The sequence below is a fragment of the Pollicipes pollicipes genome, unplaced genomic scaffold, assembly GCF_011947565.3.
Source record: "Pollicipes pollicipes isolate AB1234 unplaced genomic scaffold, Ppol_2.1 Scaffold_6686;HRSCAF=7923_pilon_pilon_pilon, whole genome shotgun sequence".
NCBI classification, from domain to species: Eukaryota; Metazoa; Arthropoda; class Thecostraca; order Pollicipedomorpha; family Pollicipedidae; genus Pollicipes; species Pollicipes pollicipes.
The window spans coordinates 9,484,669-9,508,248 of NW_023596921.1; the positions used below are offsets into that span (position 1 = coordinate 9,484,669).

The window sequence follows — 23,580 nt, forward strand, 5'->3', positions numbered from 1 at the left end:
TCGATTGGCTGAGCGCGTCCTTTGATAGATGTTTAGCCACTGACAGTAGACGAAAGAAAATCCACCGTGAGATGTGTCGCCACCGAATGTAATACAGTGCTTCGGCACCACCCGAGACGCTGTGGTTTGAAACACTACTTTGACGCCTCACTTCTCGCTTGCGCTGTCTCTTCGCGTAGCGGTGTTATGCCTGCCCATGTAGTTTTTTTCTAGGCCGCGACCAACGGTCAGTTGGACAGGATTTTGACGGTCAATAGTGCTTGTCTTTTCACGATGGCTCAGATTGATTATTTCGCTTGCGTGGGGATGCGGAAAAGCACTGATTAAGCACAGTGCGCGGCCAGTGGTCCCGCGATTTGGTTCGGTCAACACATGAACGACAGCAAATTTTCAACGGATTCAGTCCCATGCGTTGTGCCACGCGCGGCATCAATCAAGAATTGATCCACGCTTCTGCTGCCAATCGAAATCCGCCGTTTGAACGCTGACTAGCGGAAGCGTACCAGCCAATGCCGTGTTTGAGCAAAGCCTTCGGTGGCAGTTACGTTACGTTACATTACGTTACGACGCGATGCTCTGGGACATTTCACCGCCCTCTACACATGTCAAGTGGCCTTGGGCGTCGGCGCACCCGCAAACCCTTATGATATCGGCCTTTGTGTGGCGCTATAGCTGATGTTTGCACAATGGTGCGCCCCGAACGTCACGCAATACACGGACTTGTTCATGCTAGCTTAGAGGCTGATGCTGCTGCAACATATTTTTGTCTGGATCTCATTCCCAAGAACTTGCTTTTTCAGTGTAAGTCTAAGGTGAAGTTCTTACGGTGTTTCTAAGATGATGCTGGTTGGCTGAGGATCGGTGAGAAAATTATGATAATTGTCTTTCACTGGCACTCTTCCTATGACAAAATTGCTGTTATACGCATGATGTATCTGTATATCGGCTAAGAATGACGTGGTTTTGATGTGACGTCGCGGATTGATGATGCGGCTCATGCCATGAACGAAAAGGTAAGATCTGGCCGGCAAACCGTGTCCGATCTCGACAGCTATAGTTGGACTTTACCACCTGGCGTTCGAAGATACGAGGCGTTCCATGTGGGATTAATTTCATCGTTCACATCCGCTGCCATTAACTTCGTATGGGTCATTTCTGCCTCATGGTTGCGCAGCACCGTGTGCCATAGCTGAGACGCGAAAAATAAGATCGTGATATGAAATTTGAAATGAGATAAAAGTGAAGTATGTTGGCTGCTGTCCGTCAAGGGCCCACTACCCAAACAGGGCGCCTGCGTCAATGTCGTGAAAAAATATATGTCTGCTCCTTTGGCCGCCACCTCGGAGCTAACTTCCATTGTCGGCGGCCGCTTCAGACCCGTGTTGGCCGCGCCGGCGGCCGCGCGGCTGCCTGCCGTTTTTGCCGCCGCCGACGCGGTCCGGCCGGGCGGTCCGGGCCCTGACGAGTGTCACTCCCCCGTCTGTCGACGCTCCCCCGCCGCCGCCGATGGCAGCTGCGTCAGCTGTCCGGACGGGTCAGGGCCTGGGCGTCACGCTCCGTCGTCGCCCCGGCCCGGCGTCCGAGAAGCCACCGAGGCGACGAGCAGACTTAGAATGACGTGGGAGATGCTAAAGTGGAGGTCAACGTGGGAGCTGCGAATTCTGGCTGCCGGACGCTCCCGTGATGGGGCTTAAGTCCTGGGGCATTGCCTGCAGCATTCCGCAATGCTGCTGTGAACGGTTGTGACATCATTAAGACAACAAGCAGTGCTAAGGAAAACTGATCAACGCTGCGACGATATGTAAGCTCGGTTGCGCTTGTCGCTAGTAGGTGATTGCCTAATCCTAAGTGGGTTGTTTTAATACGCTTTATCAAGTATGATTCAGGACTCGTTTGAAACGGCATTCATGTGTATCGACGAATGTGATCGCATGAACTGTCTCCTAATGGCTCGTAGATTTAAGATTCGGTGAACGGCAATAGCAAGAACACAGGCGCAGCCATGCCGCGGCGAGCGCAGTACCGCCACGAGGCGGTGCAGCCGTGCACGGCGCGTGGCTTCACCGTCAACGGGAGGCCCCTCAGGTTCCGCGCGCGTGAAATTGTGTCGGCCACGATGTTGTGATGGGTTGAAGAGTTTGGCGCTTGGCGGCCCGGAGCTCCTCTTGAAGGCACGACACCAAACCAGCGCCGACGTCAATGTTTCGATAGTAATGTTATCGTGAACTTTTCATCCTGACCTTGGCAATTGGTCGCGGCAACGCGTCAAGGCCTTCTCTGGCTTGGCTTCCCATGCTGGGATGGTTGTAAAGAGGAGTTTGTCGGGACAAACGAAGCGAATAATATTTGTACATCCATTACACGCTGCGTCCCATAAACCAAAGTACTCCGTCGTTTACGTCCACTGCGCTTGCAGTAAGGTCAGGGGACGCGCCTGAGCATGCCGATGACTCGGAACAACGTGCATGACAATGCGTCCGTCTCCTGAAGCTTGTATTATCAATAAATAACGACACTCCTTCACTGTAGTGGAAGTAACCAATCAAGGCATCAAGTCCCGTGACGGCTCGAATTTCGCGTTCAAAATCTTAACAAAAATCAGAGATAGAGATTTTGAAGTCTGATAAGGATCACATGATGAAAGCATCACTGCAGAAAGACTTAACCACAATAACGTGAACTCACATCCAATTTCACGTAACACTGGAGCTCCGTGAGCTCTGAGAGTTGCCTCCACTGACACATTCAGACCTATTAGCATTTCGTATGGGAGCCGTCAGTTCCAACCCAACGGATTGTAACATGGCATCGCACTGCGCGGAGAGATGGCGGCCGTGCGTCACTGCTGGCTGTCTGGCTGTCTCACAAGTAACCATGGCCATTTACCCCATGCGTCCCTGCTGCCGAGGCCGCGCACCTCGGGCAGTGTACCTCAGTCCGCCGGGCCGGAGGCCGCCTCCTCCAGACAGAGTGCCTCAGTCCGCCGGGCCGGAGGCCGCCTCGGGCGGCGCCTCCTCGCTGCTGACGTCGCCCTCGTCCTCCTCGTCTGAGGAGGAGGAGGCGGCGGCGCGCTCCTCCAGCTGGGAGGTGGACACCTGGCTGTCCTGCGGCTGGCCGGCCGCTGGCGGCGGCGGCGACGGCCTCTCGCTGAACGTCAGCCGCTGCAGCTCCACCAGCGACGGAACCGAGTTCTTCTTGGGCCGGCCCTTGGGCTTGGTGGGTGACCGCTCCCCCTTCAGCAGCACCTGGTGCAAATGCACTGTGTGAGAAAACGTACGGCCTGAAGGCGGCGTGAAAAGTGTCGGATGAATAGTTGCAGAATCTCGAAATTACTGCGTGCAGTGTAAGGAATACGTCACTCGGTGTCCCTCGGAGCAAAACACGCAAGCACGCTCATTTATCATGCAGTACACATGACCAATATGAGCAGTCCGTATTCGAAGGTCATATTCGAGAAAAACTAGGGCAACTGTTGCAAACCTCTCCCGGGGCGATGACAGAGGCAAAAGGCATAACTTGTCAACTCATGTTTGACCAGTCCTGGTGTGGCTTGTAAATGTCAAACTAATTTAAAGCTCTCCCAAAAACCTCCAGCATCCAAAACTGACCACTCATAATCGCATTTTTGTGTTGTCGGGTAGATTGATGGACGGTGCATACCTCGAAGTAGAAATTATCGTGTTCTTAAAAAACGCGCTTTCAACTTAATGAGATCGCCGCTTCTAGCGTTAATGATATTCCACGCCGACCTTGCGGCTGAATGCACATCTTGCCCCGTTTTGTAATACCACGTTCCATATCCACCATAATCCGACACATTGTAAAGTTCCAGCCCAAGCTCCAAGTTCCAGATGTTATATGCAAGTTCCAGCTGTCACCGTACGTAATCTTCCTAGCTTTGCCCTGGAATGTTATAGAGTGAAGTGCGAGCTGGTGGAGACAGAAGAAAGATACATGCAGATAGATGCCCAGGACATATACGTGGGAACAGTGCGGACAGTTACGACTGACATCCAAAGTCACACCGCGATCAGCAAAAGCAACCTGTCGGTCTACGGGCACGAGCCCCCTCCTGACGTAGTGCCGCACGGCCGCGTGGCGACGCACCTGGCGCGGAGATAGACACGACACGCGCCACCCGCCGCTGACGGCCTGTTGTGACCTGCCTGTCCGCTCTCGCCCCCGCCCCCGCCCCCTCGATTTGCAGGTGCTGCAGCGAGCACCGCTCAGCAGGGTGCGCAGCACGCGAGCCGCGCGGCCATTTCAAAGGGACGCGCAGCTATATTAGGGGCACTCAGCGATCTGACAAACGAGCGATCGTGCGTACGTGGCGCTTCTTTGGCCCCGCCGCCGCCGTCTTGAAAGCGTGGCGGGTATCCCGACGCATCGGCAAAACCGACGTCAGCGGGAAGCCCACCGCAGTCGGCGGCTGTAGCCATCGCGCATAATCCACTTTTAAATTACTTTACTTAAAAAAGCACGCAGTTACAGAATGGCAGCGTGCCCAGTGACTTGCATATCCTTGCCGCGAGGAATTCCCGACTGCACCTGCATAGAGACAGGGCCTCATTCGTTCAAGACGGCGGCGGGTAACCGGCGCGGCGGTCCGGGTGAGTGAATCGGACAGAGCCCCTGTCAGGGCCATGGACCCGCAGCAGACATCACTGCGGGCGCAACCGCGCTCAAGAGCGAACGAATCGGACAGAGTCCCTGTCAGGATCACGGGCCCACAGCGGACATCACTGCGGGCGCAACCGCGCTCCAGAGCGAGCGAATCGACAGAGCCCTGTCAGGATCACGGGCTCACAGCAGGCATCGCTGCGGGCTGCTGTGCTGCTAGGCTCGTTGACAACAGCGGCTTTAGGATACCTGACCGAACCGGCGTTCCACGCTGCAGAGGGTAGCTTTGAATGGTGCCGCCCTCGTCCTGACAACTCGGACACGCTTTCTAAGGGGGGGGGGGGGGTCGCCGACACGTGTGGTGGTTAAACCACATCAAGCCAACCCGTCGCACATATCGTCAGCGACTTCCGGGTCGATACTGGTCGGATGATGTCACCCGTTCATGGTGTCCCTGTTGGAGACACGAGGCGGCAAGGAGCAGTCCCTCCCTCGTATCTACAGAAGCGCGACGTTAAGGAGAAAAAAAGCACGAACGTTAAGGTCCTCTCTGCGCGACATATCTCGAGCCGTACAGATGTTTCATTTGTTCAGGCATGGCAACAGCCTATCAAAACGATTCTCCCATCACAAGCGATTTCTGCGCGCACGGTTACGATCAGGGACGTCATGAACCTGCCCCAGCTCATTGACGAGCCACGCCATCGCTGATCGCAAGGGCTCCTTGCACCACACCTTCTGAGCATCGCGCGTGGCTTTGAGTCAATGTGTGCCCTTTCTTAGCACACATCACATAGCACATAGCCAGACTGATGGCCGCGCAGTTCGCAGTTAGGTGGCTGCGGAGCTTCCGCGCGTGCTGCACACGACGAATCGAACACCCCGCGCGGAAGCTGGACACCCGGGACTGGAATCACGGCACGTAAATGCGTGAGCACCCGGGACCGCTCCGTGTGGTCTGTGTGTCTGTGTCTGGTGTCTGTGTCTGTGTCTGTGTCTGTGTCTGTGTATGGTGTGCTGTGCTGTGTGGTCGTGTGGTCTGTGTGTGTGCTGTGTCTCTGTGTCTGTGTTCTGTGGTCTGTGGTCTGTGGTCTGTGTCTGTGTCTGTGTCTGTGTCTGTGTGTTGTGTGTGTGTGTGTGTGTGTGTGTGTGTGTGTGTGTTGTGTGTGTGTGTGTTGTGTGTGTGTGTGTGTGTGTGTGTGTGTGTGTGTGTGTGTGTCCCCGCTGTGTCGCTAATTGATGTGTTAGTGTATCGCCGCGGGCCCCCCGCGAGGCCGGCCTGGCCTCTGACCTGGGCCGAGAAGAATGACGGGGAGGGGAGGGAGGGCGCCGGGCGTCCCTCGGAAGTGTGCGGTCTGTCGGCCAGCTGGGGGCGCTAATGACCCCAGCGGGAGGCGGCGGAACGCATCGGGCAATCAGCTGTGATGGCGGCCCAGCTGCCGCCGCCGGGCCGCGACCCTGAGGCCTGCTCTTCAGACTAATCAGAGCTGCGGCGCGACACGCACTCTCAACAGTTCACCACAAAGAGTGCATAACGCGGAAAGACTTTGGCATCTTCGCTGGATGCTGCGTCAGAAAATAGGGGGTCAAAGACAAAATACGTGTATCAACAGGCGACGGAAATACGCACTGGCACGGGGCTATGACACCAAGGCGCATCCAGTTCAGCTGACCTGCTTTTTCCACTTCATACGTCTGTTCTGGTACCAGGTCTTGACTTGCATCTGCGTGAGCCCCAGTGACCTGGCCAGCTCTATCCGGTCTGTGGTGCTCAGGTACTTCTGCGCGCTGAATCTACGCTCTAGGCCCACCAGCTGCGCTTCTGAAACAGGTCGCGTAGCAAATGTGTCAGCATTAACCGGCTATAATAAAATGAACAAAACACAAGGCTTCTGGTTTTACTCCTTGTGCATTTTCTGCCGAAAATAAACGACCTCCAATATACAAGTAGCTCTACTGGTTAAATGACGTATCAATCGCCGATTCTCCCTTAACAGCGCATACTGCGGAAAGGCCATTCTAGCTTCACTGGATTCTGAGCGTCTGATATATATATATATATATATATATATATATATATATATATACGAGAACACCCGACATTTCAAGGCCGTATCCAGGTCACGCTCCCTGACCAAGGGCCCCCAACACCACTGCCACTGCCGCTGGTCAATGAGCGAGAGCTAAGCACCGCCTTGCAACGTTGGGTATTCCATGATACATACCGATGACTGCTTGAAACCATCGCTTAACTAGAGCCTCCTGGAATATTAAATGTTGGCTAATTTCAACATGGGAACTATTCAGTCATTTTAACATTACTAACCGTCTTAAAACATTTTCAGCCGTCGCAAGGACACAGTTCTGCGAATCAGCAGCCTTCTTGTGATGGAAAGTCACAGGTTGGAATGTGTTTGTCGACAAACTTGGCTGACAGAAGCGGTTGGGTGGGTTGGAGGCCTGCGACGAGCCTTGTTTCAGTTCATGAGTAGCGCACACACCTTTTAGTAGCGGAGGCTACTAAGAGATGTCGGGAACTGCGACATTAACTGCCCTAGTCCTTTGATACTCGGTAAAATAAATAAATCCCCACTGAGCATTCCATCCGATACACATCGGGTGCGCATATATGCTTACCAAGTGCACAAGGCAGACTCCGTTATCTCTGGCCGCAGCACGGCACGTTCAACTACTCAGAGACGCAGTATCTACGAACACTTTGTCACTTGAGCCTGTGGGCAGAGCGTGACCTCTCACCTGTGACCACGGCGTGACCTCTCACCTGTAATCATGGCGTGACCTCTCCCCTGTAACCACGGCCTGATCTCTCACCTGTGACCATGGTGTGACTATCTCCCCTGTAACCACGGCCCTATCTCTCACCTGTGACCACGGCGTGACCTCTCACCTGTGACCAAGGCGTGACCTCTCGCCCTGTGACCACGGCGTGACCTCTCACCTGTAACACGACCTGATCTCTCGCCTGTGACCACGGCGTGACCTCTCAACCTGTGACCACGGGCGTGAACCTCTCACCTGTGACCACAGCGTGACCTCTCACCTGTGACCACGGCATGACCTCTCACCTGTGACCACGGCGTGACCTCTCACCTGTGATCATGGCGTGACCTCTCACCTGTGATCATGGCGTGACCTCTCACCTGTGACCACGGCGTGACCTCTCCCCTGTAACCACGGCGTGACCTCTCACCTGTGACCACGGCGTGACCTCTCACCTGTGATCATGGCGTGACCTCTCACCTGTGATCATGGCGTGACCTCTCACCTGTGACCACGGCGTGACCTCTCACCTGTGACCACGGCGTGACCTCTCACCTGTGACCACGGCGTGACCTCTCACCTGTGACCACAGCGTGACCTCTCACCTGTGACCACGGCGTGACCTCTCACCTGTGACCACGGCGTGACCTCTCACCTGTGACCACGGCGTGACCTCTCACCTGTGAACACAGCGTGACCTCTCACCTGTAATCATGGCGTGACATTTCACCTGTGGCCACGGCGTGACCTCTCACCTGTGAACACGGCATGACCTCTCACCTGTAATCATGGCGTGGCCTCTCACCTTGGACCTCGACGTGACCTCTCACCTGTGAAGACAGTGCGACTGCGTCGGCACCGGCGGCCAGCGCACAGGTCGGCGTGCTCGTCCTGTCTCGTGCGCAGGTACACAGGTACCGGTACCCCGACGCGGCCCGGGTCAGGCTGCGGTACGGCTAGCGCCAGCGGGCTGCCAGCCACGCCTGTTGGACAGGACGATGCTCAGGAGGCTGGTGATGCACCCTTGAGCCCAAGCTCTTAACCATGTAGCATTCTACAAATTGTGGCACAATGCATTATCAAATGGCCCGTGCCAGACTACACAAATGCTCTACAATGAATGCACGAAAGTAGTTTTTGCCATGCGTAGCATACTAAAGTTCGTCTGTGATACCTAAAGCATACACATCGTCCACCCTCCTAACCATGTGAATCGCTCTTTTCCGTGTTCTCTCAACATCCTCGTCATTCACCTTGAGGATTAACACCAGGATGAACACCGCAAGCAATGTACCACCTTTAACACCATTACCCATCGCATAATCCTGGAATGGTTCATTTAGGCTTACAAGACACCAAACCGGAAGACACAATATAATGAATGATCAAAATAGCCGACCAACTTCACTTCGGAAACATTTTTGTTCCGTCATCTCGTACCAACTTCGGCAATTGCAGAAAGCGCAGATTGATCCCAATGACAGTTTTAGCCCGACAGGATCAAATCAATTAAGTACCGAGACCCGAACTGGACCAATACCTACACGACGATGAAACAAAAACGCAGCCCCAAAAAGCACTTACGGCTATTTTAATCGCCCCGACGACAAACCATGGGTTTTAGATCCATCTTATCCTTTCTGTGTGCGTTTGAGGCTTGATACAAACTTAGGTCCCTGTTATCCCATCTTATCCTTTCATCGATCTTACGATGAAAAGGGATACCATGAGAACCAAATATCAAGTACAAAAACCTCTTTGAAGTGAAAACTATGCTGTTTTACTTCAAGTGGGACGGCGACCTTTATAAGCGATTCAGGGAGGGTGGGTATCTCCACCTCACCCTCTCATTTTTCCTAAATGGTGTGTGCACACTCAACTAAACAAGAATAAAATAAGACATCAAATGACCCCAAGAAACACAACGCCCAGACCCCTATTTCAGCATCTTGCAAACCAAGGACAGACAATTCCTTAGAAGCGTTGGCAAGGAGTAACCCTTCCATAGTGCTGGACTTCAATTCTACATATTGCCAGGTATCTGTGAACCCTCAGGACCCGGAAAGAGCAGCTATTGCAACTCCATTTGGTGCATACTGTCCTTGTCGTATGCCCCTGGGCCTGTCTGCCTCACCGGCCACGTCAGCGCAATTGCTCGATATTGTGCTGACTGATTTATCGCCCCATATACCTCGGAGCTATTTCGATGACGTCATCTCGCATGGACGCACTTTCGATGAGCTTTTGGCCAGCCTAGAGACGGCGTTGGGTCGACTGAATGATGCAGGGCTGGCATTAAATTTGAGCAAATGTGCGAGGTTTCGGCCCAGTGTGACATTCCTGGGTCATGTAGCATCTGAGGATGGCAGCCGGGTTGACCCAGCGAGAGTCGAAAAGGTACGACAGGGTCCGGTATGAAAAACCGCTCAGCAGCCAGCAAGTCTCCTCGGTGCAGCAACACTTTTCACACATTATGCTGATGGCTTCAGTACTCTAGCTGCACTACTATTCCGTTTGACAAACAAAGACGTACGGTTCACCTAAAGCTCTGAGGCACAGATTGCTTTCGGCATGCTAAAAGACGCGTGGTGCGCCGCTCCAATTCGTTTTGAAGCACCTATCAAGTCACGAAGCGTTAGCTGCTTGGTGTGACGGTGTTCGCTCGACATTCTTACGTTTTCTCGACGGGAAAACACGTGACGGTGTTCGCTCGACATTCTTACGTTTTCTCGACGGGAAAACACGTGACGGTGTTCGCTCGACATTCTTACGTTTTCTCGACGGGAAAACACGTGACGGTGTTCGCTCGACATTCTTACGTTTTCTCGACGGGAAAACACGTGACGGTGTTCGCTCGACATTCTTACGTTTTCTCGACGGGAAAACACGTGACGGTGTTCGCTCGACATTTTTAGGTTTTCTCGACGGGAAAACACTTTGCTGCGCAGCGACCATGCTTCCTCACAGCGCCTGAAGCAGTTAAAAAATTTGACGGGTATGTTAGCTTGCTGGTTACAGAAACTGGAACACTACTCATTTGACGTAGCATAGAAGCCTGGAAGAGAGGTTCCTGCTGCCGGTGGGTTAAGCCGACGGCCCTAGTTTACTGCTGATGCGACAACGCAGACGGATGCGGAGAGGTGTTTTCAGCTACTTCACTGCCTTCATTGGTCCTTGCGTTTTACTCGAGCAGAGCAACAGGCTGGCGCTGCCATATCACGGATAGCGCAACATATATTCCAATGGAGCAAGCCACACGAAAATCTGCTGAAGCATGGCGCATCATATTTGTCTCTGGTGGAAATTGCGAATGCCGTGTGGGTGCTGTACCGTGATTGCCGCCGACGGCCATTTGATGATGGTCAGCTACAGGTCGTGGTGCCAGAGCCGCTGATACCTGGAGTGATATCGTCAATGCACAGTGGACTAACGGGAAGCCATTTTGCCCATGATAAGCTGGCTGCACAAATCAAAGTCGGAATGTGACGGTAAAATGTTCGTGTGGGTAAGCTGCTGTGACGGATGCGAGTGCCGTGAAGCTAGGAACCCTGCCATCCCGGCACGGAGGACGTCCCTGGGACAGCTGTCTGTATTTACACCTCAGGTGGTGATGGGCATGGATATTTCGTCAGAGTTACCACGTACAGTTAGTGGCAACAAACACTTGCTAATTCTCGCCGATCATTTTCCGCGCTGCTGTGAGTTTTACCTTTTGTGTGCTTTCACCGCGGCGAGGGTAGTTCCAGTTTTGTTGACGAATTCATCAGCAGGCACGGAGTTCGCTCTAGAATTCACTCGAATCAGAATATTTGTTTACCGGGGATGTCTTGACAAAAAATGAGTTTTGGGCGTTGAAAATTCAAATCAATAGTTGTCGTCCACAATGAAATGGCATCGTTGACTGACTAGATCGCACCACTGTAGCGATACTATCAAAACATCTGGAGTCGGGGCGGCACGAACAGTGGGGCGAACACAGCTGATACTGATGTATAAGTAGTGTTTGGATATAGATCACAAATTCAGCGCTCTCTAGAGTTTTCCCCGCACGAACTGATGTTTGGGCGGTGTGCAAAGCTTCCCGCCGAAACGCATCTAGGCACCTTTAGTAAACTGGTGGAAAGCTATCGCACAATGTTTTGACAATCTACTTGCAGACTCGCAGAAAACGTATGGTTTTGCTCTGAATGCAGCTAGCGCATGTCATGACAAAAACAAACCTATGCATGAAAGGAAGGCAAATCAAGTTATCTATGCCCCAGGGGACAGGGTTTTGTTGCACAGAGCCGTCATGCCACCCGGACAATATAACAGACTGGTCCCACTGCACAAACCCGCGGCTGCTAAGCCGAGGATGGGCGGTAGGAATGATCGGGTGCAATTAAAGGGTTTCTCCTGAAATGTGTGGTCATTTATATGAGCCCTTCGGCTGCAAGAAGACTGATAGCCAGATGTTAAGCGTTGTTTCTTCTGAGGTTGCCAACGTAGGATTAAGTACTGCAAGACGTGGTTCTCACCCCAGTTCGATAGCGGTGAATGCCGAGTGTTTGGTTGGGAGCAGAATTGCCCGTCCGTGGACCAGACGGCGGGCAAGGATTTCGTTTACTTATCTCGGAGTGACGGTGTCCCCAGCGTGCCGTTGGGAACTCCGGTGCGTTCCTCTTGTGTTCCAAGGGTGCCAGTGCCTACACACGGAGATCACGCCGCCGCTGTCGCCCTCTGGATCAGCACGCTCCGTTGTATGTCGCATTACAGTAATTCTCCTATTGCAGATACATTATTTGAATGCCAGGAATACCATGACCGTATGAACTAATATGCCATGTACGAACGTCGCCCTGAGCCCTGTGTTAAGATGCTGCAATACTCTAACCTTACAGTATCCTCGCTGTTGGTTGCGTCAAGTTATAGTTAAACACAGGCGCTAGCAAATCTGGTGCCAGACGGACAGGCAAATGCATTCGATGAGGACTGCGACCAGAAAAGTGCGTTTAGCATCAGCGGCTGGGCATATGTGCGTAAATGCGGTTTGCGACTGCGACGTCGGCTGTTATTTGGGGTTTCACATATCTGAAGTAGATGGTGGGAATTAAGAATCACGGTACTTGATATGATAAGGGAGAAGTAATGATTGAGTGGTTGGTGAATCCCTCACAAATTGTGCGCCCGGCATGGCGGGAAATATCCACCAATTACCTTGCCGAGTTTGTCATGTTGCCATGAAATATGTTTGGATTGTGTAAAAGGGAGATTTCGTGACTTAAATTCGAGTGTCGGGAGTACAGGTAACGACTAATGACTTGACGCATTTTGGACTGAGGCCTATTTGTTCAGCGGCTCTAAGTCTGGGCATGAATTCGTAATGTGCGCGTTAACCCGAAACAGCGCGCACCTGCATATACGCACCCACCGTACAGCTGGTTTTACGCCATTTTTTAAGATTTGATCCGAATCATTTGTATGGATGGAACTCTGGAATCAGAGCTCATACTAAGCAGTGCTTGCGTGAGCCCTGACCCCTACCATCCGATCGCACAATTCCAGGCAGCGGCAGAAATTAGTGTGCGAAAGTTTACGTGCCACAATGCTCGGCACGGTCAGTCCTGCCCTCTGACGTGAACTGATCTTAAGCGCGACCGCTGCCAGCGGTCGCAAGCCATACCCGTCAAGGGCACATAGCGAGCGCTTAAAGCGACTCAGGCCCACCCCGCCACGGGTTGGTGAATCGGAAGGCAGGCACTCTAACCAACTGAGCCACCTGGACGGGGATTTGCTCTGTTTGCTGCGAGCTGACATGAACCCTAGAAAAACTCTCCCAAACATATGTGTCCGTTCGCATATATCGATGCCCATGTATTCACAGATACGTCGCGTTCTCCCTTGTCAGCAGTTGTTAGCTTTGTGTCAGTGCGACGACGGGAGTCAAAATTTAGACCCGGGAATGGCCTGACTTTGATCTACCATAGGTAAGTGACCTTACAAGGTATGTCCAATTTGCTTATGCCAAAAGATTGTCATTTCATTGGGGCTTTACGACGCACTCAGCTGCTGAGGCCATATGGTGTCGCCTGCCTCTCACCCTGGCAGGAAGGGCGGGCACCACGGGGAATTGAACCCCGTACCTCTCGTTTCTCAGACGTGCAGTGCTTAACGCAGACGCGTTACGCGCGTAACGCAGACGCATTAACCACTACACAACCCAAAAGGATTGTCTATTAAGCTGCTTACAGCGATACAAAATCTGTCGCGTCTACGCTGCGTCATTCGGAAGTTATTTAAAAAAGACTTCGGGGGGGGGAGAAATTAACCCCCACCCGAGCGCTTATTATCCAAATGGGAAAAATGAATTCGTAACGATATTGCAATGCAGAAAGAAAAGGCCGTCTGGTCAATCGGCTTGAAAACACATGCTTGACAATGTATGAACACATGTGCGTGCATAATTGCGTTTTCTGGCGTAAAAGGCATGTTTCGTACTGAAAACTGCCTGAGCCTGCAACTGGAGGTTGCAAAAACATTATATTAAAAAAAAACATGACGGCCTAGCGATCTCATGTGAAAACGTCATCATAAATCAAGTAATACTTTCCCACATTGTGACTTTGCACCTAATGAAACATGTGGTTTCTCTTTCTACAATCACAATTTACGGCCTGTGGTTGACGTTTTATTTAGGGGCTGAATCAAGACGGTAGTTTCCGGTTCTAAACGTCCCTGGCAAAAATTGGAGCTTGATGAAATCTGTCATCTAGTATTGACAGGAAATCAGAAGACACTCAGCTTTGTTCCGGGTATTTTAGTTACTTGTTCGTACCAGGAACAAACCTATGTGCCCGATCATATGTAAGGAAAAACTTGGATGCTATCTTTTGGTATGTGATCTCTTCATTTCTTGACGAAATTCGCACTAAGATGCAGTTAGATATCTGACTACACCATTCTCTCTCACAAAATGCTCTTTTTGTGTATAGGTAAACAGGAATAACTCCAAAAATTATTTCGTTTGGGATTGCGCCAATCAACATGTGTATTGCAAGAACGCATCGCGTGGCAACCATGTTCTGTCCATGCAAAATTCCAGCGAATCAATATCTGAATATTGTAATGCTATACAGATGTACATGGGTAGCGATGTTATTGTATGCGTGGCTGCACTGGTGTCAGGACCTTAGTGTTTGCCGCATACCCATGTCGTGTCTTAGGTCATTGATCTTACCACACAGGTCATTCGCTTCGGTGGCCCAGCGGTTATATTGACGGCTTAGCGGCCTGCCGTTCGTAACAAGGGACATTAGTAGCGAGTTTTCCATAGGCACAACAGATCGAGCGTCGCATGGATCGCTCTACAGATACTTGAATATTTCCTTTAGCCTTTACTTTAGGATAAGGTGCTTTGTTCGTCGTGAGCCGTACTCAATATCTTGTCTACATAAACAGCTAGGGTGTTCACTGTTAACTCACTTGTTATCTCGTGATGGGGTTGGATAGATTTGAAAGGCAATGGACAGCGCGAGTTATTTCCTCTCTGCAGTGTCGTGGGAACTTCTGTAACGTGACTGATGACGTCACAGACAGACCTTGCGCTTGGTTTTACCTCCCGACAGTCTTATTCATAAAGACTTCCATTTTGGCAAAACAAAGATTGTGTGCCTCAGCGCGATCTAAGTCAAGCTCCCGTTCCTAAGGGCGGTTCATATCAATCGTGAATTCAATTTGTTTTCTCAGATTTTGATGACGATTAAACCGGTTCAGGTAGAACAGACCCTCATGTGAATGAGGAGAAGGTGAGTGTAAATATATTGTTATCGGAAGCGTGCAAATCAAACAATTTTCAGCCTATCGGAATGCATTTTTTTAGCTTACAAACTATCTTTATCATTGGCAGACCACCATCTTCATGATGCATTTCGTTGAATCGGGAGGTACTACATCTACTTCGACATCATAGGCGAGTAGAACTACGAAGTTATATAGATGGCGTACGCAATGTGCACCAGCGCTTTCCAGTAACACACTGCTCGAATAGCACAATAATGCTGCCGCTGGATGAGGTCGTCACCACCGAATGACTATGGCACCGACACCGGTCCGGCACTCGAAGGCGACAGAGTCAGAACTCAGATTCGTGACATAAGGTCAGAGGCGGCGCAGGCGGCAGACGGGCGTCTAACGAGGAAGCTAAAGTGGGTGTGCCCCACAGTCAGTGAAATCCAGGCGACTAACACCACATGCATGCTTAAAGATCGCAGCAGCTGAGCAATGGCTAACGCACGCTGTTTAACATTCTTAGAAACATTGGCTACTTTCACAAGAGGAGGTATGAATATTTGTTATCTGTGCGCACTTGTAGCCTCAAGCGGCATTGGGCGTGTCATTAATTTCTGGCAGCCTTATCACATGTTTTGAAAAATAGCTTCGTTCGTTTTATGCTAGACGCTAAGATTTGTTCAGCTGCATCCTGTACTCCGGAACATTTCAAAGCTCTGCCATCGGGAAGACACTTAGTTGAGACGCCATTTGATACGGCGCATGGCCTGCAGCTTTGCAGAGCCTTAACCCAAAAAAACCCATTCATGATGTTGCCATCCGAACTCTCTGGAGTTAAATGTTCTGTTCTGCGTGAATGTGTCCGAATAGTCTCGTAATCAAACCAGATCGTCCACTTTGCACCCTGTTTTGATGACTCGTGACATGTAATTTGTAATTAGGCGCGGAAATTGCAAATACGGACGCAGGCAGCAGTTTATAGCTCTAACTGCTTTCACTTATGCCTTTGGGGAATTTAGCCACGAGGGCCCTACTTAAGCACTATAGGGTTTCCTTCTCCTTCAATGGGGAGCCTTTTCAAGCCAAGAATCCCGTCCTGATGCCTCAAGTGTCCGTCTGCGATGCTCAAGAGGCCCTACGGGCGTCTTAAACAGCCAACAAGCACTAGGGCTTTCGGTCTCAGGGGGCTTCGCCACCTCGAGAGTTCAGCTGGGGTGGGGTGGGGGATGACCCCCAAAAGTCCCTTCGCCTTGACTACGTAAATATGTTCAACGCGGACATCGTCGCCCCGGCTCGCAGCCCGGCCAGCTGCTGCCTGCTGCACCCTCCCGAACGATTCGTTGGAGGTGTTTCAAATATGCAACAAACATGGCATGTTGCCGCATCGTCCCAAAACTGAGCTCTCAGAGTTTCTACCCGTGCGTCGCAATTTACAATCCATGGTTTTTCCAACGGTGTGTTTGTGTCCCTTTTCAGTGTGTTCTTCGGTCTTGCTGTACGGGGTTGTTCATTTAAATCACGTTACACATCGGTCAATAGCTGAGATCCGACTTCAAATTATCTGCTATAAAAGCGTGAACTTTTTACACAGATAGCAATTGCATTTTAATCACTTTATCGTTTATCTCCTTCCGTCAGGCTTAAGTTGAATTCCTACCACCATTGCCTCTGCTCTGACCACCGGTCATCGTGAAGCATAAACGGGTAGCTTCTGTGACACGATAAACATCGTACCTAGGTAGCTCTTACACACACTCGTCTTGTTACACAGACATTGAAACGGACAATATAATCGCACTGAACGGATAGCTGCTGGTAAAACGCCTTTTGCGGCGTCTTACTATGCGGAGGCCGTTGTTTTAGAACGATTACCACATGAATTCAGCCGTTTGTCGTTCAGATAAACGGCTGAACGGCTACCACATGAATTCAGCCGTTCAGCGCATGGATTCAGCCGTTTGTCTGCATGATTGTAGGTTTTCTCCTCAGTCAACGTTGATTAAGCTGACATCGCTGCAAACTAGTTATGCTGAATGAGAAGGAAAGGGCCAGACCATTGTTGTGACACTTCAGAAGAGACCGCGACCAGCAGACCCCGCTCTTGTTCGGGGCTGCCTGGCACTGAACCTACCTGAGCTGGCAGCTCGCGCCGGCGAGCCGCAGTCCCGGAGCCGAGACTGCAGCACGCTCTGCCACCGCTCCAGGTACAGGTGCGGCGCGCAGAACAGCGGGGGTGGCCAGCCCAGCGCCGGAACGGCCGGCCGAGCGGCCGCCGGCGCCGGCCACACGGCGTCCTCGGCCGGCGGGGATCGCGCCGCTTCCGCTTCCCCCAGCGCTCCCTCCGCAGCGGAGTCGCCGGTCGGACCGACCTCTCCCAGCGCCCACTGCGTGGCCCGGGCGTCCGGCGGGCGGGCCAGGCAAGGCGCGGCGGCCCAGTCAGCCGGCTCGGGGCTGGCGCGCTCAGCCGCGCTGTCCGGCGTCAGTGCCGCTCCCGGACCCTGCTCGTCGCGGTCGCTCTCGGGGCTTCGACTACGGCTTGAGCGCACTCCGCGCGGCACCAGCTTCTGGCGAGCTCTGCACCCCACTCGCACCCTCGCCCAGGATGTCGCGGATCAGAAATGATTTGCGCGCGCCGCGGTCGCCTCCCTGGCCGTTCATAGCTCGTGCTCGCGGGGCGCGAAGGCCCAGCGGAGAACGCGGCGCCGCCGGCGATGCGTGGGCATCAGCCATGTTCGCGGCACGTGGGTGGTCTGCCGGCAGCGCCGACCAATCAGCGGATGGCTCGTCAGACGCGCGGACCGCAGCAGCGACGACAGCCAAGATGGCGGCCGGACAGGAACCAACTGTCCGTCAGGGAAATTTGTTTGACTTCCGTGAAACGTCGCTGAAAGCCCAAAATGTGTCTCTAATTAGCTTTTGATGCTGCCAGCGAGGAGATAATTGCTCGATGGGATGTTTACTTAGCGGTAAAAACGTGGTTCGACGATGAAGGGGGCTGTGGCTGCACAGCTGGAGGGACCTCCAGCTTTTACAGAAATTCGACACGCCACCTAAGTTGGGAGTCTTCAGAGACGTGCTTCAGATTCATGTAAAAAAGCAGGCATCGCGGAGAAGTTTTGCTTGCTGTTGACGGTGGGAATATGGAATAGTATTTACCAATAATTTTTAAAGGGGATGTTCCACATTTGAAGATAGTGGAGCAATCATATAGGATGAAATAAGCCCCCTCATAACTAGAGGTATACCTTTAAGTGAAAAGACCGCGCTAGACAGAACCAGCCTCTCCAATGAGTAAATATGCTTCTCAGCACGTCATTGCTTGATTGCATCACGTGGCGATTGCGTGCCAACGCAAACTTGCCGTTCTTGAATATCCCGAGAGATGGCAACACGGACTGAAAATGTTTGCTGCGCCAAATAGTGTCATAGGCTTGAGTTTTGGCCCTTTCTCGTGGTGTTCTTGCATATTTACCCGTTGGTATAAAATGCTTGCTTTTACTAGTGCGCTTGGTTATAGTGCCATTCTTAACTTATTCAACCACAAGTTCAATTCCCACAATAACTAGACAGAATATGCAGCTTCTTGCTTTATGCAGCAAAAAGCGATTGGTTGATCGTCACTTGACAGCCGTTATGGGGGCAGGTCGTGCTCACGAACACCATATATGAACGACTCGACGTTAACATTCTTTCTTAATCTCGAACGTCATATGGTCAGGTGGAATGGCCGGACAAAAAAAAATGTGGTGTCATGAATGCCTGAGCATCGTTAAAAAAGTCGGCACGAAGAGGCGTGTAGCTCAGTAGCTAGAGGGTTGTGAGGTTTTAAGAAGAGCAGGGCTGCGAACTGCACTGAGTGATCTTCAGAATGCATGGGCGGATCCTGGGTGGAGGGGGGTCACGGGGCCATGCCCCCCCAAAAAAAACTCTGAGAGTGTGTTTTGGCCCCCGCCCCCGAAACATTCCCAGAACTTCATAAAAGTTTCGTCTACTTACTGTCGGTTTTAACTTTGATGGTGTGGTATCAAACATTTCTTTCCGTTTCAGGAAAAAACTTCATGAAGAAAAGTTGGTAGTGATTTGAATATCAAAACAAAGCGCATGCTGACCCGGCTTAGTCATGCTCGGCTTTTGTTACGAGGTTTGTAAACATGCATAGCTGTATATAGAAGATTCAAAAGCATTTCGGTGCTTGAATGGTGTCCCTAGCTAGGTACTCGCGAGAGGCACCATGCACTGGACCTCGGATCCCACACCAACCAGTTGGCGACGAACAGCTGGTCCTCTCCCCCCCCCCCAAAAAAAACTCCAGGCTAGATCCGCCCCTGTCAGAATGACTATTTTAATTCAAAACCAAATGCACATATGGAACACTCCCTTTTATCCCGATAACCATGTTTGCTACTATATGGCGTGTTTCGTCTAAATGTTCTCAAGAAGCGTTACAACAATAGATTAGATTCGAATGTCATCTGGCACTTCCTCACTTGGAATGGGTTCAGGCAACATGCGAAGATAATACGAAACACGCACGGAAAATATGGTGGTGGTACGCGGGGGCGCAGAAAAGATGCTTCGAGTTGGGAGACGAGCTCCAAAATTCCAAGACGGGCCATAAGAGCTGGTAGTGGGCGCCCTACAAGCCATAATGGGCCCTATACGGGTCAGAATAGGTTCTGCAATTAAGTAATAAGCCCTTTAAAGTCGAAATGTGACCTCTACATGTCAGACTTGGCGCTCTACGAGTGAACCCTCTACGGGCCAAAATGGGCCCTCTACAAGCCGGAATGGCCTCTCCATAGTCAAGAAATGGCTCCTCTACAGGCCAGAATAGTCACTATACAAGCCTGAATGGGGCCCTGTACTCGCCAAAATGGACCTTTCACAGTCGATAATGGACCTTTCACAGGTCAGAATGGGCCATCTGCAGACCAGAACGGGAATTCTGCAGGAAAAAATAAGCCTTCCACAGTTAATGCTGGATCCTTACAGGATAGAATGAACCATCTTCAGGTCACAACGAGGCCTCTACAGACCATAATGAATCCCAAGGCCAGAATTTGCCCTCTGCAAGTCAGAATCATCCGTCCACATTCCTAGATAGGCTGTCTGTACATCACAATGACCTTCTCAGGCCGGACCAGGCCCTCAGAAGTCAAAAGTGGGCCTTCTTCATCCTAGAATGAGCCTTTCCCAGACTCAGAATTGCTCTCTTCTAGTCAGAGTAGAACCCGGATGAGTCGGAATGAGCCCTTATTGGGTCAGAATACACTATTGTGGGCTTATAAAATTTATTTACGGTTCAGAGTGGGCCCTAAACACACCAGGATGGCCCTTTACAGATCCAAGTTGGGGTTGCAGGGGGGGGGGAGGGGGGACATCGTCCCACAACTTTCAAGTTGAGGGTGAGCTGCTCCCACTGCTCCCCCCCCCCCTGGTCTCGCGTCTTTGGTGGTGCGTTTATTACATGCCACCTAAGTAGGTGTTCGTAGATGTTTGTTGACCTTATCAATTCCCAGTGTGATTGACTTGTTAGTCACTTGCATGCTATATAAGCGTTTTTAACGAGCTGTTCCAAAGCCGCTTATAGTGAGCAGCGAGCACAGTCCCACGCTAGGTGGTGTGCCTGTTATACCTTGTCCTGTGGCGGCGTGGTGATCATGTGGATTTTACAAGAGATCTGTCTGCATTCTGCAGACTGCGCACAGTTAACAGTGCAGTTATAGTGAGCACTATGACAGACAGGTGCTTTCTTTAATATACATACAGGGGCTTATCTTTTGATCAGAGATTCGTACTATCACTATTGGGGAAACAAATCGCTAGGAAGGCTCCGAGTGTTTTCCCACTGTAACGACAGGACGATTCAGCTGCTTATGAAGCTTTCGAGAGTTGACACTACAGTGCAATTCAAAGGCTAGTAAAGATTTAATGGCGATTTCTGTTTTTTCGAACCTTTTAGAAAATGCAACGGAGTGAAAGATTGAGTTAACTTTGACGTTCCGTTATATCTCTTTTTAAAATAACGGAGTCAGTGAGTACGTAACGGAAAAAACGACCGATTGTTTTTACCTTCACTGGCAGATTTTAGGACGTGTCTCACAAATTTGTCATTGGGGACTGTGTTCGACACCTGTGATAGGAGATATTTGCTATAATAGGCATGATGGCACAGAAACGGTCCAGAGGCGGGGAACGTCATGAAGCCTCCAACAGCCGGCGTTTCTCACTAATGAAAACCTGGCCTTTCGCTCATCTTTGCCCTTCGACAAATAAGGCTATCCAGCTTCCCAATATTATATGTCCATTTCATTCAACAGTTGTTTCCCTGGAGAGCGGTAAGTCCGCGAGCGGGTGGGCAATTTTGGGTCATTGAAGAGGCATGTGCCTCCACAGGCTAGATGCCAAAATACGACCTGGACAGGGCCGATCAGAATTTCGAGGAGAATCAATGGCCTACAGTGCGCCAGAGTTCCATGCGCCTAGATTTCATTGGCTGCTTTTCAAAAGATAAGATTTCTTGCAGAATTTTAAACGGAAACAAATCTGACATCTTTAGCTGTTAGCTGCCCAAAAACAATGTGACAAAAATCATAGAAGTGAAGACCCTCCTGTAAAAGACCAAGTCACAGAAGGAAGAACCTTCTGTCATATATTCCCCACCTGAGCCCTGCTCCCGTCCCACCGTCGGCGGCCACTGTCCTGGCCCGGCTGTCCTCCGCATGACTCACTGTGAACTAATCGTATGGCTGCTTTGCTGCATATTTATGGGTCAGCGTTGCTACTTATTGGTGTGTAAAACAATGTCTTATCTTTCCTTACAACCGCAACACCCGCAGAAAAAAGCTTTCGGGAGGCTGCCTGCCTTAAGCATGAATTGGTCCAATGGACACTCAATTGCCCCTCATTCAACAAACCCGGCTTGATCTACTTTTGTATATAGGCAGGGGCATAGCTAGAGCCTTGCCAATGGAGACGCAGGTTGGCAAAATTTAGAAACTTTGTCAAATTTTTTTCTGGGTTCTACAGCCATATTAAGGAACTCGTGAGGTAGAATGCAGAAGGTCTTGAGCATGCGCGCTAACAAATCTTAGCAACGAAAGCATCGACGCCAGACGTTGCAGTCTCCGTAGGCCGGGCAGCGTCTGTCCAACGGCTGATGCTGAGCCGCGGCCAACGGATGGGTGAAAATAGCGATGGTTCTGAAAGAAGTAGCCTTTGAACACTACGAATCGACCAGTGATACGAATCATGCGGCGTAGTTTTGAGCATGCACGCTCGCAAATCTTACCAACAAAAATGTCGACGCCAAGCGTTTGCAATCTCCGTAGCCCCCGCAGCGTCGGCCTAGTGGCTAACATTGAGCCGTGGTCTACGGGTGGGCAAAAGTGATGACGCTTCTGAGAGAAGTACCTTTAAACTTTCAGAGCATCAAGTCTTACAATTTAGAAGAGGGTCTCGGCGTATGCTTCACTGTGTGATTTTTAGACTGATGATAAGACCGGATTGGCCCTTACAGTACCGCGAAGTGAGGCTGGAATCTGATGGCGGAACTGGAAAAGTCAAGGCAAAATATTTACTTGTTACTGTAACTGCTAATCGGACAGATTGACCACGGCGCTCGCCACCTGATGCTTCTTGCACTGGCCAATGCCGTTCGGTGTTACGGAAACCGCAACCCAGGCCATCGCAGTCATAGCTCCCGAGGTTGCGTGCCCGCAGGTTCAAATCTGTCATGTATTTTTTTTTTACTAATCGGTTCTGCAAAATAGTTGAAGGTTTTCAGGAAATTATGGGTTGGCCTTGTTCGTTTTCGAACTCGCTTCGACCAACTTTTCAACAATAAAGGGTCTCCTTATTATTTGTAACAATTAAGGGACTCTTTCCGATAAAGGGGACGCTTGAGGAAAACACTGGAGACATGTTACTGCTCTCGGTCTAGGACTGAACGGTCATTCCGTCTGCATCGCGGGCTGTGTTCCGGCTGCCACTCTGGTGACAAGGGGCAACTGAGATGAGATAATATGAGATGAGATGAGATAAATGAGAACTGCCCTTTTACGCAAAGCTTAGATTTGGGTGAAATTCACATAAACCATCTTACTTAACCTCATTAACTAAGAGATCACTGATGGCCTGATGAATGCATCCCAATTCAAGTGGCATCGTTTCAAAAACTTGTCAAACATCTGCCGGCTGGCTTAACATGTGAAGGAGCTACGAGCACGACAAAACCACTAAGTATCTACAGGATAATGTTTGGTGTAGGATGTTCATGATCCTTATAGTGATGTGTTTTGGTACCCGCTGCCCATACTTATAGCTAAGATAATCGTTTTGCATTTATTTGACCTAGTATTCCTTCTCTGCTCATATGCATGCATGGTTGTAGGAACAGGGCGGGAAGCCAGA

The 23,580-nt window shown here is 50.9% G+C and overlaps 2 protein-coding genes across 2 annotated transcripts in view; one reads left to right on the top strand and one right to left on the bottom strand.

Moving 5' to 3' along the window:
• Positions 1 to 1,468: 1,468 nt before the first annotated feature.
• On the bottom strand, positions 1,469 to 17,826 carry LOC119107422 (homeobox protein BarH-like 1). The gene is made up of 5 exons (XM_037230857.1): positions 17,760 to 17,826; positions 8,232 to 8,384; positions 6,294 to 6,442; positions 3,096 to 3,245; positions 1,469 to 1,522 (listed from the first exon to the last, which is right to left on the bottom strand). Exons 1-5 carry the CDS (start codon positions 17,824 to 17,826, stop codon positions 1,469 to 1,471), a joined length of 573 nt encoding a protein of 190 aa, XP_037086752.1.
• Positions 17,827 to 17,896: 70 nt separating this feature from the next.
• The window catches only part of LOC119107424 (membrane-bound transcription factor site-1 protease-like), a 24,653-nt gene continuing 18,969 nt past the window's right edge, over positions 17,897 to 23,580 (top strand). Inside the window, 1 exon segment of the mRNA XM_037230858.1 lies at positions 17,897 to 17,909. Within this exon segment, the coding sequence (XP_037086753.1) occupies positions 17,897 to 17,909 (13 nt within the window).

Excerpts from the sequence above, each read along its gene's own strand:
- LOC119107422 (XM_037230857.1), bottom strand. The coding sequence starts at position 17,826 with ATGAACGGCCAGGGAGGCGACCGCGGCGCGCGCAAATCATTTCTGATC. Across the intron at positions 6,443-8,231 it reads CAGTCGCACTGTCTTCACAG|AAGCGCAGCTGGTGGGCCTA; the intron begins GTGAGAGGTCAC and ends GACCTGTTTCAG. Across the intron at positions 3,246-6,293 it reads GTATGAAGTGGAAAAAGCAG|GTGCTGCTGAAGGGGGAGCG; the intron begins GTCAGCTGAACT and ends CATTTGCACCAG.